The sequence below is a fragment of the Eumetopias jubatus genome, unplaced genomic scaffold (genome assembly GCF_037043125.1).
Source record: "Eumetopias jubatus isolate StellerSeaLion01/CBP00866 unplaced genomic scaffold, mEumJub1_p1.0 scaffold_1, whole genome shotgun sequence".
Taxonomy (NCBI): domain Eukaryota; kingdom Metazoa; phylum Chordata; class Mammalia; order Carnivora; family Otariidae; genus Eumetopias; species Eumetopias jubatus.
In genome coordinates this window covers 45,425,942-45,446,087 of record NW_028274807.1, presented here as the reverse complement: position 1 = coordinate 45,446,087, position 20,146 = coordinate 45,425,942, and the positions used below count along the sequence as shown (strand labels likewise).

Genomic DNA, 20,146 nt, shown 5'->3' with positions numbered 1-20,146 from the left:
TTTTTTTCTTTCGATAAAGTTAAAAAAAAAAATCAGATCCTGATATTTTCTCTCCAAAAATATTTATATTGTTTATTATGATGGGGGAACAATGAAAACAGCTTTATCGTCACCATATCTAATGCCTTTGGGCCTTATATAATGTTTAAAAGTCCTCTTATCAGTAATGAAGAATTCAGATGACTTTATGGTCCCTCCATTGACCAAGCTAATTTACTCTGAAATCCATGGAAAGCACAAGCATTCTGCTTTACGGATTGTCACAAATCATGTGAAAAGAAAATTGATGAGACCAAACTCCATGACTGTGGGACAGCTACAAAAGCTCGATCACATACCTGGCATCACATCACTGAACAACACAAATATTCAGGTTCTAGAAAATCACTTATGAGTAAAAAGAAATGTTACAAGGTTCAGTGATTTTCAAGGATTTTTCTTAAACATTTATTTATTTTAGGGGTGCCTGGGTGGCTCAGTCATTGGGCGTCTGCCTTTGGCTCAGGTCATGGTCCCAGGGTCCTGGGATCAAGCCCTCCATCAGGCTCCCTGCTCCGTGGGAAGCCTGCTTCTCCCTCTCCCTCTGCTTGTATTTCCTCTCTTGCTGTGTCTCTGTCAAATAAATAAATGAAATCTTAAAAAAAAACCAACACATTTATTTATTTTGGAGAGGTGGGGAGAGAGAGAGAGAGAAAGCAAGCAGGAGGAGGTGCAGAGGGAGAGAAAGAGAATCCTCAAGCAGACCCCCCCACTGAGTAGGGAGCCTGATGCAGGGCTCCATCCTAGGATCTTCAGATCATGACCTGTGCCAAAATCAAGAGATGGATGCTGAGCTGAGCTACACAGGCACCCCAATTTTCAAGGATTTTTAACCACACTTATCAGTAACTACCTAGGGAGGTGTGTAGCTTATACACTTTTCATGCTTGTCCTGTAGAAGCAAGGAAATCCAGTTCATATGTGAGCTGACCAAAAATATCCATCACACGCTAAGAACATGTAAGAACATGTTATTAGCTTCCAAAAGCACTATTAAATGTCAGCAGCATTTGAGAAAACACAACATAAAGAACATCCTAGGGAAAAGAAACTATGGAAGTCAGGCAATCCAATTCACAGATTAGAAAACTAAGGACAAAGACATTCAATACATCAGCTGAAGGCCCCACAGCTCGTTAGTGGCAAAGCTGGGATAAGAACACCCCACTCTCAAACTCTCCCCAGTGCCCCTCTCCCCTCACCGCATCCCACCTAAATACTATACATCCAACAGAGCTGGGCTGGATTTCCACATAAATAATGTAGCACTGTTTTTGAAATGTAAAATGACAGAATCTAAAAGAAGTTGGAACAGAAATTAAGAGAAATATTTGCTTAATATAAAAATTAATTTAAAACTATACCTTTACTGCTTCTGATGAAAGTACATTATCCTTTTTCTGACTTGTGCTCACGGGCTCATTTTCAACACTGAAAAATAAAAACCACAGTTTCTTTAAAATTAAAAGAATTACTAAAATCAGTTTCTGAGTTTAAAGTAAAAATTGCAAGGTCTTTTATATGCAATTCTCAAAAGATTCATGTACAAAATATAAAAGAATATGTTGATTTGAATCTCTATACTTGAAAACACATTCAAAAATACTCACCCAGGCCTCAGAAATTTTTGTGAGCCTATTATGTGCTACATTTTCTTATGCTGATAATCAGCATCACAGCGATGATGCACCTGAACAAAGCAACAGTGTACAACTATCACAATCTTGGAAATGACTAACACTCTATGATTTTATTTATATTAAGATTCTCCATAGCCTGATCTTTTTTTAAGACCCACAGTGAGTACTATACGAATAGAATATATTTCTCCTCAGCAAGTCTTTATCAACATACAGGATCATCTAGTGAACTTTGGGAATACTCAAACGTAGATGTAGGCTTATCTAGCCCCAACTGTGTCCCAGATGGCACCTTAAGAACCTGATTTTCCAGACTGTCACCTTTAATTGTCTTGTATAGAATACCTTCACAGATGCCTTATGAGATGTCATAGTAAACTATGCTTCCTATTAGGCACACATACATTTCAAAGACAAAATTTTATATTTCTATGTTTATACATTATCTTGTTGTCATACTTTTGTAATGCTAGACAAACTGAACAGCTCCCCACTAAAGATTATCATGACTGTCTGCCATGCTCCAGGGATCGCCCTTGGCCTTGAGGATGTAAGAACAAGTAGGTCAGGGTCTTTGTAAAACTCAGTCTAGTAGGGGAGACTGATACACAAACTAAGAATACAGTTTGAGAAAAGTTACAGCTGCTAAATGAACAAAATACTATGGAGCACAGAGGAAGGAAGGAATAGCAATTCTGCCTCCTCAGTAAAGTGCCCACAGAGGAGGTACAAAGGAGGCGGTAACAGAGAATACAGCATTTTCAGGAAACCATGTTTTGTTTGTTTTAATCTAAGACTGGAGCACAACAACTTGCTAGATGTGAGAATGATACCAGAGGTAGTGCATGCCAGACTATGGAGAACCTGCCTAACCCGTTTCAGAACTTGATCTTTGTCCTACTAGCACTGGGAAGCCCTTAGCCAGGGGACAAGCATAAAGCAGGCGAATGATTGAGAGTGGGAAAATGCAGAGAATCATGGTGGCTGGTGGCAGAGTGAATGAAAAGGAGTGGTCTCAATAGCTCAGATTAGACAGGATAGAAAGAGAAGACATGATTTAGGCTATTTTTAAGTTTTCTATCCATAAAGCCCAGTGCAATTATGTAGACTATCCAGGGAACAAATGGTAATGGTAAAAACACAGAAAGAAAGATCATAAACATGTGGAAAAGACAACGAAATTAAGATTTCATTAAGTCTCAGACTCTATGCAGAAATACACAGACCCAGAAGACACAGTCATACTCATAAGCCTTTTAAATGTCAATAGGAAAAGCAACCAAGTAAAGAAGTTGAACACATGAGCTGTGTGTGCTTAACACATGAAAATTCCATGCGAAGGATCAGGGACAGAAATGGAAAATACTGTACAATTCAGAATTGTAACCAAATACATCTATATATCTATAAAATAAGAATGTCTCTAACACTGCTACTTTAAAAGTGAGTGGGTTCTTTTCTTCATTTTCTATTTTCTATTTTAGATTTTTTTGTCACATTTGTTTACAATTCGTTTTTTAATTAAATGTCAAGACTGGTCTATTTAAGCTCAATTCAAAAACAAAAAAAAAAAGAGGGAGACTGGCAAAATACATGTAAAAAAGAGCACATTATAAGGATTTGGAGTATATTCAAGGATAATACTGATCTTAATGATTTTATAAGTATATTCTCTAACTACAACCTATTTTGAATGGCCCACCTAAAAACTAAACATACAAATATTTTGTCTCCTAGTTCTTGTTCAAGATTCCTGAAATTCTACTTAAGAGTGTTTACAGCGCTTTCTGTAAACTTACTGCCTTAGTGAGAATGGAAATGAAAATGGTAAAAGTTTCCTTTCCAATACAAAACCTCTTAGAAAATGTAGCTCCAGGTTCATGGGATTAACAAAGATATCAGTATTTTCAATTAGCTATAATTATATTCACTCTACAAACACACACAAATATGCCAGAAAAATATAGTTGTACGTCGGTACACAAGAATTCCATATTGAGCAAACAACTGAAGAATTTAAAGCTGAAAACAAAAGAATATTTGACACTTCATAAAACTTTCTAAAACTTACAGCCTATATTTAAGTCTCATGAATCTTACTGCTAAACCAAAATTTGAAAATGTATTGAGTTCTAAAGTAAACAACACATTTTAAAAATTCTGGCTTAGCTATAAAAATCTAGTTTCAATTAAAGCTTTCCCCACCTCTTTTCTAGTTTACCAAAGAGTCCTTCTTAATTGATCTCTGGCATCTTCAGAATTGCTCTGTTTCAACCCTTTCTTCCCGTCAAAATGATTGTTAATCTGATCCCACTTTCCAGTTTAAAAATCCCTTCAGTAAATCTCTATCAGTTTATGAATAAAATGAAGAGTCCTTAGGATATAGAAAGTTATTCACGTGACCCCAGATACACCTGCCACATAGAACCACTTCACATTCTCAGAATATGCCAACAAACCACTTTCTTTTGCCTGCCTGCAACATCCTTCGACATCTTGCCCAACTCTTAATCCTTTACAATTTAGTCCTAGCTTAATCTTTGTTTTTTGGGGGGGTTCTTATTGAACCCAGTGATACCACTCATACATTTCTGCTCTTTACCATAACATCAAGCTATCTAACTAGAATTTGTTTTCAGAAATGGTATCATTCATGTCTGTATCCCAGAGCTGAGCACTGTGCCTGGTGCTCAAATATTTGTTAAATTAAAAAATATATATATATCAGGTTCTCCATTTGTGCCTGCTTAATCAAAAAGGTGTTCCTTTGGGAACAATGCAATGCAAAACACACACAAAAACAGAGTAGATGAAAATACTGAAAACACTGGACTTAGATGTCTGCTTAGTTAAAAAAATAACAGAAAAGACTCAAAAGGCTTGAAATAGTATTCTCAGACTCTTTAATATATGAGGGAAAGAGAAACATGTTCAAATTCAGATGATCTCAAACCTTATGAAAGTTGACAATCTGTTATTGTTCTTTCACAATTTAACCCCCTTTGAGACTTGGGAATAGTTCAATAGCAGTATTTTTAGAAAGCACACATTTTGCTCATGGCTGGGGGTGAGGGACAGGAATCATAACCACACATAGGCAAGTACGAATACCTTGCATTTCTAAATAGTCTCATCTTAGTTAGCTACCAGAACTCTGGAAATTAATCCTTCAAAACAGCCCAGATAAATATCAAGGTCAAAGTGACACTGAAGTTCCTCATTTTTGAAGCAACTTATTTAGACCCTACCTGAAAACCAGGAATCCAGTGTGTAGCTACTAACCGTTTACTTTCCAGACAAACTAAAACCTCTGGGCCAAGAAAAAAACGGAGCACATTAACATTTTAGAGTTCAAATAATTTACAAAGAGGAAAGCCCCTATCCTGTCAATGTATCTTATACTCTTACTTTTTATTAAATAATAACAAGGTTCTCCAACCCATAGCAAATAAGAAGAAAACTAGGCACAAGAACTCACTCACTCACCAGATAAGTACTGCCCCCTCTGTTTTTAAGTCCCCTTTAAGTGCCAGGCACTGTTCTTGGTGCTAGGGTGCAGTCAACACACCACATGAAATCCTTGCCCTCTCTCCTTCAGAATCCCTACATAGACGCACCACAATCAGCTGGGCAATCATATTATAAAGCATATTTATAAAGCAAATGTATGTGCCTAATTGTCAAGTATTCCAGTTGGGTCTTAGGAATATGCATTTCAATAACCGACTCCCCCTTCCCAGGGTTGTTCTGAAGCAGGTGGCCCTCTGACCGCACACTTTTTTTTCTCTAACTATACTCTTGATAAACAATGGTCTGAGAGCCTTCTGTTCAGCAGAAGCCAACAACTGAGAGTTGTATAAGGAAGAGAATGATCTAGTCTGAGAGATCTCCACTTAATATTATTTAAATTTGTTAAGTGTTGATAAAGGGTAGGTATCCATTATGTAGAAAACTCAGTCATGTAAAACATTACCAGTTTTCCAACACCCAGGCCCTGCAGAGCTCCTGGCCCCAGCAAAAAGCTGTTGCCCTAATGAGTATGCTGAGCATCGCAAGTCCACAGTGGGACCAACAAGGAAAAAAAAAAAAAAACCCTCTTTCGGTGTATACCACAGACTGAAGCACAAGGGATGCTGCTGGCCCTCTCCCAGATTCAGTTCCTCACATGGTAAGAATGCAACTTCCTAGATGGTCAAAAGATAGACATGCAGGGACAGCACACAGACTAGGAGGACAGGGTGGAGACACAGTGAGGGAGAGTAAGGCTGTCCACTCCTCCCCCTCCTGGAGCACAGCTGCTGGGCATTGTCTCTTACTCTGCCTTTTCTCTCACACATCATTCCTGGGGCTGGATCAGAAAAATCTGGAAATGTTAAAGAACTGAATACAGCTTTCATAACTGTCTTCTGGAGGCTTGCCCACTCTCTACAGATGCAGAAGTCTATTATTTCTTGCCATTTTTAGAAAGGAGGCAATGTTTGGTGCTAGAGACATCACTGGCAGTAATTCTGACCATCTCTAAACACAAAGCCACTTAATAAAACATAGTCCCCAATTTGGGAACACCGTATACATCTGACCGGTCCCCCAGATTCACTGTCCACGGGGACCTGCCACTGTCCCTAGGGAAATGAAGAATTTCCCTTCTCTCCATCCTCTTCATCCCACTCAGCCTGGTGTGGCCTGAAATCATCTTCCCACTCTGATTTTCACTTCCATTGTATGAAGTATGGTCTACAATAGAGGAACCAGCAGCACTGAGGACAGGGAAAGAGAGTCAAGGCATATCCATCGTTTTCTCTTCCACCACTAACCTAAAACTCTTCTGGTCTGCTAAACAGCATCACCCTCTCCACCAGACGCCATCAGGCCTCCTGCCTGGCATGTTGTTCCTCACCTCAGAGCCTACTTGACACCATTCCTTTGATGAAACTCTAGAAGCAGCCAGAATCTGGCCTTCCTCTGAAATGTGATCAAATCATACTCAGTCCTCCAGGTGTGGCTTTACCATGGAGAACTAAATGAATAATATAGAACAAGAAGGGGTTTTTTACCTATCCACAGCCTTTCTTGTTGTCATTAGCAGCGAAGTGCTTTGCAAAATGGACTTTTGTCTATTTCAGGGACAGAAATAGATTAATAAACAATAAATTAATAAATTGTCCCTACCTTAGGGACAAAGGTCACTTCACTCAAAATGCACCTTTCTGGATCCAATTTTTCAAATATGAAAAATGAAAGCATCAGACCAGCTCTCTGCCAGATCTAAAATCCCATATGATCCTCCAGTGGTAGGGAGAATGGAAAAGGAAACAGGTAGACTAACCTTGAAGTTATTTATACGGTGAAGGAACAGAGAGACTCTGACCAAGAAACCAACTCAGTATCAACATCAATACCAGGACATTCTGAGAAAGAGACAGAAACTTGTAGTCCTTATTTCCAACCTACTGAGGCCACCTCCGGGCCTGTCCTATATTCCCTGAGACTCCACCCTCTCAGCCCGCACTTGGGTCCTTAAATACAGTATGCGCTTTTATCCCCACAAACTTTCAAAGGGTCTGCTGCTGCTTTGGGGGCATCTACACTACCTTGGAATTTTTTCTTACAAACACAGCTTCACACGACAAGCCTAGAGGCTCTCTTTGTTCAATATTATTCTGCAGGCATGTTATGGATTAAACTGACTTCTGTGCATGGGCCTAGAGTGGCCTGCTTCCAACCCTGCTTCTATGGGGACAGAGTTCCACACTGACAATTTATAAACAGCCATCTGGAAAACGGTCCATTCATAAACAGTGACTGCCAGCAGTAGACTAGTACTTGTATTTTTTAAGTGACCATTAACAGAATATAAAACAGGTGGTTATGGCACTATTTCTGGGCTTTAAATTAAAAGGCAACTAAGAGCTGCAATTTTAAGGCAGTCGAACAGCATGTATTTTAGCTCAAACATCTGGCATTTGAATTTCAGAACTCTTTGGAGAAAAACTGGGAGAAGGGAGGAAAGATAATAGACAGGATTATGAAGCTCTGTTGCTTTACGATTTTAGACTCTTCTGCAGTCCTTCCCCCATCATGTCAGTCTTCTCCTGTAATTTATGTATCCACTTGGAAGCTGATTTACTTCCTGTCCTCCATCCCATGCCCCCAAAACAAGACCCATAATTGCAGTTCAATCACAGGCTAGAGAGAACGTTGCTATGTTTGATGTGTACCTGAGCTGTTGACAGGTGACACCAGTAACTGCTCTCCTCTCCCAAAGTCCTCTACCCCATACCCTTCAGATTCTGAACATTTATGACCTACCTCACACGAATCAACATCCTCAATCTTTTGCTGTGACATGAACTCAAAACAGTGTTCTGGCTGCCCTCTAAAATGGGCACCCATTCATGCAGTATTCATCAAATTGTCCTAAGGAAGGGGCACTGGAGATCCAAGGACAGACAAGACTGTGCCTTCCCAGAGCCCGACCAAGGCTGACCTCACTTCCAACCTCCAACTCAAATTCCTTCTCACTGCAAATTCTTCCAGACATCAATAAACCAACAATCTTTGTGAGAATATATAAACACACACACACACACAAACTTGCACCCAAATGATATTTTCAAAAAGTAAACATCTCAACTCCCTACCTTGGCCTACCTCCTCTGGTCCCCGACTCCCTTCCTCATGTCATTGACAGCCGCTCTCCCTTCCATTCTGTTGTCTCTGCTCACTCTGGCATCTGTGCCAACATGAGCCTGCCCCAGGGCCCTGGAACTGGCTGTTCCTTCTGTCTGGAAAGTTCTTTTCTCAGATTTCTGTCCCACTCCCAAGTATCATCCAGGTCTTTGTTCAAATGTTATGCAAAAAGAAAGGGGGGGCCTTTCATGACCATTCTATCTACACCTTACTCCACACTCATTATCTCTATCATGTCCCATTCCCTCACCATGCTTTATTGTACTTAAGGGCACATTATATATTATAGAATTTGTTAATTTTCTACTCTCTCCCATTCGAATGCAAACCCTATACAAGCAGAGGCACATTTAGATATTCAAACTGAATTCTGAAAATTGATGACTTTTTTTAAAAGACTAAATTTAGAATTTTTATAATTTGTATAAATATATATACTATTGTAGAAAATGTTAAAGCATCCTTGTTGAGTGAAAAAAAGGTTCAAAATCTTGAAGAGAACTTTCACTTTTTGTAAAAAATATGTGTATATATATGGAAACGCACATAGGAAATGGTCTGAAAGAATAGTATTTGTCTGAGTGGGTAGGGTTATGAGTTGTACTTTTTTTCTTTTTGATTTTATAATTTCAGACCTGTTTTACAAAAGCCTATATTTCTATTAAAAGGACAAAAAATACAAAGTATTGTAGTTGATTTCAAAAAGCAAACAAACGCAAGTTAGTGGAAATGAATTTAGAAAAGACAAATTACAAAATACTAATACTACAATTACATAATGGTAATTCCTTTGTATCATAATATATACAATACTGCTGAATGAGATCCTTATTTGCCTTCCCAGAACAATGAAATCATAAAAATTACAGTACACATTTCCAGTTTAGACTAATAGAGCACAATGCCACCCCTCCAGCCAGGGTATACTCCTCGGTGATGACAAGACAATAAAAGGCTGAGAATTTACATCTCACCTAACCTGTCCCAGTTAATAAAATAGAAAACTCATTATTTCATTTTGTCATAAGAAGCATGGCAATTATAAAAAATCATCTGCCACTAAGGTGGTATCCATGCTTTGTATAAATTTAATACAAAGAATAAAGCACAAATTTCTAACATATGTCTTTAGAAATTACATGAAACTACTATTTGTGAGGGCACTCGAACGCCATTTCCATATCATTTCTCGCATTGCCATCTGTGCTACTTGTCATAAGACAGAGAAGCTAGTGTGTTGTGTTAATGAAACCAAAATTGTATTTCATAAGAATCTAAAGATTGGCTTTTAATTCCAAACTTATAACAATTATATTGGCTGGATGAGTAAAGGTAAGTGGGAAGAGGTATAAAATAGCTAAGTCCTCACCTACCATAACGAGAAGTCAGTATAAGTTATCTAAAGCTTATAAATCAAGAAAGAACAGTAAGGCATTGTTTAGGCACATGTACAAAAATACCAGAAGGAACAGATTAAGCAAAATAAAAGTTTCCACTAGGGGAGCCCGGAGTGGCTCAGGAGGTTAGGTCAGTGACTGACTTTTGTTTAGGCTCAGGTCATGATCTCAGGGTGGTAAGGGGAAACCCCAGAGTGGGTTCTGGGCTCAGCGGGAAGTCTGCTTGTGTTCCTCTCCCTCTCTGCCCCTGCACGTGTGTGTGTATGTGTGTGTGTGCACGCGCATGTGTGCGGGCATGCTCTCTCTCTTAAATCTTAAAGTTTCCTCTAACAATTGTGTCAAGAATGGGCCCACACCTGTTAAATGCTCCTACAGCCGAGTGTCACCTGAGTACTTATTTTAAGGGAAGGAAGATTTGTGCTATGTCTGCCTTCTCCAGAAAACTGCATGTATGCTTTGAGCCAAAGACCATGTTGCAGCGTGTTCACTGTTGGATTCACTGAGCCTAGCACTAGTACAAGGGGTACTAAATGAATTCTTGGTAAACATGAAGTTTTCATACATGACTTTTCCAGTAAAAAAAAAAGTCTTCCTAATATACAGGCATACTGATTTTGTACACACCTATTATTCCATGGGGTTTTGGCTGGTATGTTAAATCTGGAAGAGACTTTAGAGAGATGAGCCACCTGCCTCGATTTTTGACAAAAAGATTGAAAGTGTTAATGACATGCCAGGGTCATGCCGTTATTCAAAGAGTCTGATGGGTGAGCTCACAAAAATGAGTTGATATTTAACTCCACCCAGTTTCACATTACAGATTAATATAGAAGCCTCACTCATACTTACAGAAAATGTCAAAATATCAAATTTCTCTGCATTATAAATACTTTATTTACAGCCTTAATTGTAACTTTTCTCATTTGAACAAGTTAATGTAGTTCATTCTTTGGAAGATCTCTGCCAAGTCAGGATCCTCAATTCTCGCGATTTTCGCTCATTTATGCACAGATATTCACCAGGTCTTAAACTAGTCTTTCTTCCCCTGAAGTAGGTAATCCACATTTTTTTATGTATAAAAAAGTATAAAATGAAAAGTCTCCCTCCTGTTCCTCATTTCTTGAGCCACTCCCATCCCCCCTTGTTAACACAGCACAGAATAACAGACTTATTTCACACACCCCCGTTTACATAGAAACGGGAGCATACTACACACAATGATTTCCAGCTTGTTTTTTTTTCTTAATGAATCCTGGAGATATTTCCTTATCAGTACATAAAAAGCTTTGTCATTCTTTTTGGCAGCTGTGTAATATTCTATGACTGGACCATGATTTATCACTTAGTCCACTTGATGGGACACAAATGTATTCCCTCTTTTGCTATTAAAGCAACACTGCAATGGCTAGCCTTGCAGAGGAAACGTCGGGCCTGTCTGCAAACTGTTTACATCTGATGGAATTCCTACAGGGGAAGTGCTGAATCAGAGTATGTAATCCTGAGAGAACCTGTCCAAGGTTGGACACCAGTTTACTCTCCCACCAGTCACTACTTCCAGTTTACCCACCTCTAACTCGTTTTGCTTATCAGTTAGGTAGAGTATGATATCTTGGACACCAGTTTACTCTCCCACCAGTCACTACTTCCAGTTTACCCACCTCTAACTCGTTTTGCTTATCAATTAGGTAGAGTATGATATCTTGCTATACTTTGTTTGCCGGTCTTTTGAAGGAGATTGACCCTTTTCATGTGGTTAAATATAGATCTGTCCTTTGATAGATACATACATTTGTTTTCCTTTTCTCGGCTGTCAGGACCACAAAACTCTTTATTGTACAGAGCACTGACCCAAACCATCTGGGCAGACGTCCAGCTGCATGCCATTGTTTTTTATTTCCATTCAAAACCATTTCTAGGACGAGCTTTCTTTTAAGGGTCTTCCTAAGTTAAGCAGAGGAAGCAATCACATAATGCTGTAGACTCTGAGTTCAGGAAGAGAATCTGACTCTCACTCTACCACAGAGGCTGTGAGACTTCTGATTAACTACTCAACCTCTCCAAGCCTTAAATTATAATCTGTAAAACAGTGTAAAGATACCTCTCTCAAAGGTTGCTAAGGATTAAGTGTATGTATACATTTAAAGTCCCAAGCACAAGGGTTGGGTCTGATTCGGGCCTTAATAAAGGAAGATTTAGTTTTGTCATCACCAATCTGTCAGGCAAAACAAACAAACAAACAAAAAAAACCCCACTTAATTAAGCAAACAGTTGTTTCACTGCTTTGGGATACCTGCAATTAAATACCCCCAGGGATTACACATAGAGGGATAGTCCTGTTGGAGCTGTACCACTGGCCATTCACAACTGCCAACCAAACATTAAGAATGAGTTGTTTCTGGTCGCAAAGCTTCAACTTGTTTCTCTATCAACATTAAGCTATTTTGTATAAGGATCTCCACTCACATGAAATGTTAATTCCCAAGAGGATGTGCTTTTCTGCCTCCATCTAGAACTTACCAAACCTGCGGAGTCTAGGAAGAGCAAGAGGAATAGAAGAAAAGCACTTGCCACTCACCCTGCTGGTCCAGTTACTGTACCATCTCCCCATATTAGGGTTGGCAAAGGATGTTAATCAAACCATGCTCAGAGAAAAGTTAATGTGGGAAGATATTTTGAAAGCCCAAATAAAGCTCTCATAAAATATTTGATAGTCATGAAAAAGTATGTTCTGAACCAAACAAGTCACATACGCCACAAACATTTTGGGCTTATAACGAGCTCATCTTGAGAACAGAGATGTACATGTTCATCTCCTCCGTTAATTTATGAACTATTCGATAGCACTTTTGGTCATTCATCTTTATTCCCACTGCGTGATACCATATTTGACATGGCAGCCATTCAAATTTATGGAATGAACAGACTCCAAATACATGATGTTTTAAGCTTTTATTTCATGCTGATCTTTTCTTTTCAGGAGATAGCCCAGATCATTTTTCTGGGTTTAAATTTACACCAACCTGTTTTCTCACTACCACAGCTGTATCAGCATTTCTGGCATAGCTAGGCTGCAGTGTGTTTCATCAGAACTCTGGTTAGGAAATGAAATATTTTATCTTGAAGGGAACATTATTTTCCTCCTTACAAAATTTGTTAATATCCCTTTACATAGTTTCCTCTGAGAGGGAAAAAAATGCTATCATTGTTTCAATACAGTTAGAAGTTCCAATGACATAAGTTTATTGTGGGACAACGTGAGGTACTTGCAACTTTAACATTTAGAATGTACAACTGAGTTAGCTTACAAGGAATGCCATCACCAAGAAACAGAATCCCCAAATTAGCCATCTGGCAGACACCCTGTTAAACCCCAAAGATAGAAATCTCACTTGAAAGATCTAGACTGTTTTGGGGTATTGAAACTATATTTCTACTTTACTTCCAAAAGTAGCTTCTATGCTTTCAGTCCTGGGAGTTCAAGATTCTCGGAAAATACATACTGCTGAAGACTTCTGGAATTTTCCAGTCATCTTTATTACAATGGGTATGAACTGCTGATATGGTCTTTCAAGACCACACAGGTATCTCCTATGCTAATAAACTAGTTACCAATTATTTTCTATAGTGCTTTCAAATCAATGAAAATACAATCATCATGAAAATTCAGAGAACAAAGCTCCCTTTCTTCACACACCTGATGCTGTGGTCAACACTGGTCCTTTAACCTGAAGGCCAGCAGCTCTCATGCATCAGGGGCACTGCTGACACTTTTTATGAGAATATCTCCTGCACAGCAAGACAGTAGCATCTGGCTCCACCCATTTAACACCCTCAGCCATGGTGACAAGCAAAAATTCTCTGAACTTTAAACAGAGAGCCAAACACTGTAGAAACCTTTTAAGATCCCTCACATCTCTAAATGCCCGATTCAAGGTAGCTGAAAACCCTAATAAGTGCTTCAATGCTCTATCAACAGTGGTTGACAGATAGCTACTACTGGTAGCTGAAAACCCTAATAAGTGCTTTAATGCTCTATCAACAGTGATACACTCCTCACCTGAGCTAGGTAAAGGGAACACCAAGAGGAATAAGACACAGCCCCTGTCCTTGGTCTAGTGATTGTCTTACCTCATTTCTATCAATAGCAATATATTAGAACACTGAAAGGAACAGTTAAAAAAAAAAAGTATATCTGAAATGGGCCACATTTCTGCAACAAAGTACGAAAAATTCCGGTTGGCTTACATATTCATATGTATTTTGAATGAGCATAGTTCAGAAGGGTGGATGGGCAAAATGGTGTGGAAAAAAAAAACCAGACCTTTAGAGTCAGAGAAACCGAGGTTCGAATCTCACCCCTGAAACTTATTACTCTCATGATTTGGGGTAAATCATTCTCTACTGGGAGTGGTATCCTACCTCCCATCCACCTGGGTGGAGGTGTTTGGATTATTCCAATTACTGGAGGACGCTACTGGCAATTAGTGGGTGGGGTCATGGATGTGAAATGTCCTGCAAAGGACAGCAGAGTCCAGTTCAACCAAGAATTGTTCCACCCAAGATGCCAACAGCGTTCACCATTAGGAACTCTCCACCCTCAGTTTCAATTGTCAGAATAGTGATCAGCATACCAACCTTCAAGTCTAAGGGTGAGGTTTAAATGAAATGCTGCAAGTAAAAGTACCCAGCCCAGCAATACATGCACAATTAGCTCTTGATAAATGCTGATCTCACCTTACTATCCCGTCTTGAGTTAAAATGTCATACAGAGCTCCTTTTAAACAGGTCCATCATGTGTGATAGAGCAAAGAAACAAAAATGAGCATTTTCTCAAAGTGGATAACATTAATAGGCAGGTATCCTCCAAATTTCACATTCTAGCAGTGTCTATTTAACAGGTTTTCACAAAAGTACTCTAAACTTTAAATCGAGAGCCAAATGCTGTCTAGAGACCTTTGTGACCTAGCTCCAATCTTTCTTACTGCCTCTTTCACTCTGTCCCACTAATGTATATAGTCCCCAATAGATCATAACCTCCTATAGGCCTTTGCTCAGCGTAGAATACCTGTTCCCTATTTGTCTTCCTGGCTAAGTTCTCTCAAAATACTACCGACATCTTGAAGAACCAGGTAAAACTTCCTCAACCGTGAAGCCCTCCCTGCTGTCCCCTACCACTTCTAATGAGTCCTTTCCTTGTGTGCTCATAAAATGGGTTAAACATTATAGCAGTGATTCTCAAATTGGGATCCAGAGAATGCAGAGTTCCCAAGTTTCCTATGAAAGCTTCAGTTACATTTTTCATTTCCATATGATCTAAAATAAATACAAGCACCTCCTGAATCTGGTCAGTCACCCTAGAAGAGTACTAACAAGCAATTCAAGTGTCCACACTTAAATTTGCAGTGTTGATGTAAACAGACTTTTAACGGCCAAAGGTTAATGAGAATAGAATAGCAGCAAACTCAATGCATAAATGATATGTTCACACCAAATGAAGCCCAAGTAACTTAGAGCACACCATAAAAGCAAAGGTTTTCCTATGGTTCAAATAAGGAAATATTGGAAAACCTGAATCATGGCAGAGTACAGAGTTGTAGAGTCATGGCAACACCAAAGACCCTGTGTTTGTCCCAGTTGGTAACATTTGTATTTTGTGGGTAGCCAAAAAAGAGTTTTCAGGATAATGCTTAAAAACTGACTTTTATTGGTCTTATGGTTATGTTTAATTTTCACTCTGTTCTTAAGGAATTCTGTGAAGTCCCATTTTGTATTTGTACATGCATAAATTATATAATAAAATTCATATAAGCCAACACTCCCAGTGTTGAAAAGGAGACTGTACAAGTTTAAAGTTTGAGAGAATGCATTTCAAGTACACCGAAAAAAATCAGAAAGTGGATATTAATCCTTAACACATCTTAAGGGGCCTCAGAGTTGTAGGCACAGCATCCGACTTAATACTTGTTCACTGACTGAAAAGTAGCTATGTGACTTTGGGCAAGTTTAACTGTTTTTTACAGTAAAATGAGGACACTGATCACAAAAGGTTTGCCCAACCTCAAGTCTAATATCCATAAATCTACTTTTGTAAATTAAGTGCTAGATACATGCATGAAATGTACTAGTATTGCTGTTTTCAAGGGGTTTTTTCAGCTTCTTATAGTTCCTTGAGAGAAAGGACCCTTTTTTTTAGTCATTTTTACATCCCTACCACACTGCATGTCTGCTGTTGGGGTCACCAGTATAAAAGGTAAACTGGGCTCCCATTACAGCTACAAGTTTTCACTGCCTTTAAGAGAAACAGCCAAAATACCCCTTCATTTAAATAAGAGCACAGTTGACAGATCGCAATTCTGTTTCCAATCTTGTTAACACCAGGGTGTTGTGTTACTAGGACACTGGGTACTGCTAAGAGTTTCCATTTGTTTCATTAAACTTTCAATAAAGGCTTTGTGTGTTTATATTCTTGAAAAGAAAGATTCAAGCTCATTTAAAAGGTAAAACACCCACAGAAAGGATTACTCCTATCCCCTAAGCTGGCAAGTTCTAAAAAGATGAGGACAAAATTAACGTTCATATAAACACAGTTAAAATTCTCAGTGTCAAAACGCCACAGCCTGTCCCTATCTGGAGATGAGAATGGAGAAGTGCTAAGTAGACAAGAGGCTAGTTGCTAGAGAGGTTATCCAGAGAGAGAGAGGAGATTAGATTTGAGCAGTGTCTTAAAGAGCCAAATTAGGGCAGGAAAGCAGGCAGAGTTTCAGCACAATTCTGTTATGAACCTGAAATTGGCCAGCCTATTCCTTTCTAACAGTGATTCAAGTTGCCAACTTTTGCTGAGTCGACTTGGGATTCCTTTTAAACACTGCTTCCATGTTATCCAAGATGATTAGTGTTGTTGCAGTGATGGCAGGCACCTCAGGCTGTCTGCCCACACCAGGAGATCTGACATTCTGGTTGAACCCTGTCAGACTTCAAAACTATTTTTAACTACCGTGTAACTTTGAATTTTAAATTCTCCCTTAACAGGGCAACTATAGGTGAAGCTTCGCAGGAAAAGTTTACCAATTACAGGTGCTTTCTTGGAAAGATATGGTATTAACAAGTCATTCATAATGGAAATGTTTCACAACTAGGGAAACTGAGGAACACAAACTCCTAGAATCAAATCACAAGGCCTGAATACTAATGACACCAGCACAGTCACACAGTTCTGCTTCCTATCCATTTTTCTCCTGTCCGCTTAGTCTTTAAAACACAGCTTTCTAGAGAGCGTCCTTCCAATCAAAACGGATTACACAATTCCGGTGCAATTTGGGACAGGGCAGAGTATAAGCCTGTCTTCTCATCAAAAGTTTAAAACAGTAAGATGTATTTCATTTGACCCCTCTTCCTCCCTCCAAATGGATGAAAAGAGTCAGGAACCGGCATTTTAACGAGAGCCGTCTACACACACACACACACACACACTTTAACGAGAGCCGTCTACACACACACACACACACACACACACACACACACACACACACACACACACACACACACACACACACACACTCGATTTTACAGCAGGTGGAGGAAGAAGCAAAGACTGTTATAGAGAAGGGGAACGTTTTCCATGCTGACACCAAGACAGAGGAGTCCTAGTTTTTGGAATCTGTTGGGGAACTTGAGGGAGGTATCTCCAAAGAAACAGGGGGAAGGAGGGCATCATTTAAATGTCCAGGCAATGGTAAATAAAACTAGCAAGGTTTTTGTATTTTGACTAAGTCTTGGGAACTCATTATCACAATTCTTTAAAAAAAAATCATTTTGAGTAAATTTAAATAAGATGGCAAAACACCAGCTGAGGTGGTGGCGCTCCAGTGTTTTACCTTTCCCTCCCGAGTGTTGGTGGCTCGGCTCGCTCACAACTGTTTCCCATTACGGCCGGCAGGACGCCGGGGGACTCGCTTCTGCCACAGAACTTGGGAGCTCAGACGCCAGTGTGGAACGGGAACGGAATCACGTACCGGGAGGGGGAGGTGGGAAGGAAGAACGCCGCGCGGGCTGGGCCCGGTGGGAACGCACCCCGCCGCGGGTCACGAACTTCACCCGGATTTAACTAACCAAGGAAAAGGGAGTGAAGCGGCACGGGAACTGGGCGAGGAGGAGGAAACTTTAGCAAAGGAGAACAGAAAGTGGCGAGCGGAGCGGAGCCTGGCCCCAGAACCGCTGGCTGCAGGCGGTCGGGCTAGGGGCCCCCATCAGGCGAGTCCGCGCAGGGCCCCCCGAAGTCCCCCGCGGCTCCCACCTGACAGCGCCCTGGCCTGGAGCGGGCGGCTGGCTTGTCCCCGGCCTCTCCTCCTCTTCCTCTTCCTTGTCCCGGGAAGGGCTTCGGGGAGCGAAGAACCGGGAGAAGGTGTGCCAGGGGGCGCCGCTCCTCCTCCGGCCGCCAGACATCTCCCCGGTGCGGCTGCCGGTTGGGGGCCGTCCGCGGGGAACGGGTGAGGCGCTGTCCTGCGCCCGGAGCCCGGCGTGGCGCGACCCGGCGAAGGCAGGACGGACTCGGCGCTGGCCGCCAGCGCGGCTCAGTCCCTTCCCCGCGGGAGAGTCGCGGGTGCGACGCACTCCCGGTGCGGCTGCTGGTCTCGCGGCGCGCCGGCTCCTCCTACCGCCCCCGGCTAGCCCGCCCCCGGGAGGAGCCAGAGGCCGCGGCCCCGCCCGGAGCTCGGGCCCAGCGGTAGTCTGCGGGTTTCCCGCCCAAACGAGTTCAGGCTGCATGCAACCCATTTGGCTTTGCGCTCAGTTTTTACTCTGTATTACTGATTTGTTTTCTATTCGCCAGCCAGTGAGCGAAAACAGTACTCGGACAAGAAGTTGATGAACTAGAGTGTGTGAAAACACCTGGTAAAGTGCGGTATCAGAGTGCCTTGGGCTGTCTTTCAGCTAACAGCTACTCCAAAGACTCCACCAGGGCTGCAAAAGAGGGTACGTACCCCCGGGGCGGAGTCCCAGAAGTGAAGGTGGGGGCATAGGTGTCCTGCAGGCCTGTCATCCCGTTTCTTGTTCAGCTCCCCTATGTGTGGAGTAACTTTCCCTAACCCAGAAGCTCTTTAAATTTCTCACACTCCATATTATCTACTTCTCTGCGAACCTCCTACAAAAAGGACACTGATCAAAAAACAAGTGATTTAAACATATTTTGTAGTCGTTACACAGACTTAACTGAAATCTGGAAACCAAATAGTCTTTAAGAATGCTAAAAACAAGGACAGTATTAGAAATTCCATAGTACTTAGTTTTTTTTTTGTTTTATATACAGAAAGCCCTACATAATTAATGTATACATCCTGATGAGTTTGGAGATAAACACCCGTGAAACGGTTATCACAATCTATGCCATAAACCTCCAAAAGTTTCCTCCTGCCCTCTTATTTGAGAACACTTAACATAGTGTGTCTTTTTAGTAAATTTTTAAGTGTACAGTACAGTATTATTAACTATAGGCACAATGCTGTACAGTAGAACTCTAGGAATTTCTCATTTTTCATAACTGAAACAAACTACTTTTGACTAAAAGCTCCCTGTTTCCCCCTCCATTCCACTCTACTATGAATTTGGCTATATTATATTGATCATATAAGTGGTATCATGTAGTATTTGTTCTTCTGTGCCTGACTTATTTCACTAATACAGTAGTATGGATTTTCTTAGTTTTTTTTGTACCCTGGTGGCTAGAACAAAACATTGAGGCCCCTTCACCCCAGGTATTTTGTTTTTGTTTGCTTGTTTTAAAACTAAATTGCTCCTGGGCGCCTGGGTGGCTCAGATGGTTAAGCGTCTGCCTTCGGCTCAGGTCATGATCCCGGAGTCCTGGGATCGAGTCCCGCATCGGGCTCCCTGCTCCTTGGGAGCCTGCTTCTCCCTCTGCTTCTCTCTCTCTCTCTCTCTCTCTCCCTCCCTCTCCCTCTCTCATGAATAAATAAATAAAATCTTTAAAAAAAAATAAAACTAAATTGCTCCTGAGACCGGGTAGAAATCAGAGATATTTACAGAGATATCAGACATTTACTTGTATAAAGATTATATACAAGTAAATGAAATGTCCAAGGCAGTTTTGGCTTGGGGGGAGGGAAGGAAGGTGCCTTGGGGGTCATCCCTCCTCTAACTTTGGGGTGCTGGAGAAAAGAAGGTTGCTTATGAGTAAATTAGACATCTATAAGCCCCAGTCATTTCAGCATCAGCTGGTGACTGTTGAGCTTCCCTGCCATCCCACAGCTGCCTCCTAGAAGTACTCCTGCCCCTATTAACTGCAGCAGAGCCCAAGGTACTCATCCTAGTTTGTTCTGGCTTCAATTCAACCCACCAAAGCTAAATCAGCCCAGCTTCCCTCAGCTT

The 20,146-nt window shown here is 40.7% G+C and overlaps 1 protein-coding gene across 1 annotated transcript in view; it reads right to left on the bottom strand.

The window, feature by feature from the left end:
* The window catches only part of CRYBG3 (crystallin beta-gamma domain containing 3), a 106,317-nt gene extending 87,966 nt beyond the window's left edge, over nt 1-18,351 (bottom strand). Inside the window, exons 1-2 of the mRNA XM_028119149.2 lie at nt 18,060-18,351; nt 1,404-1,470 (exon numbers count right to left, since the gene is read on the bottom strand). Coding sequence (XP_027974950.2) covers nt 1,404-1,470; nt 18,060-18,208 — 216 coding nt within the window. The 5' untranslated portion in view covers nt 18,209-18,351. The remainder of the gene's footprint in view (nt 1-1,403; nt 1,471-18,059) is intronic.
* Nucleotides 18,352-20,146: the final 1,795 nt, after the last annotated feature.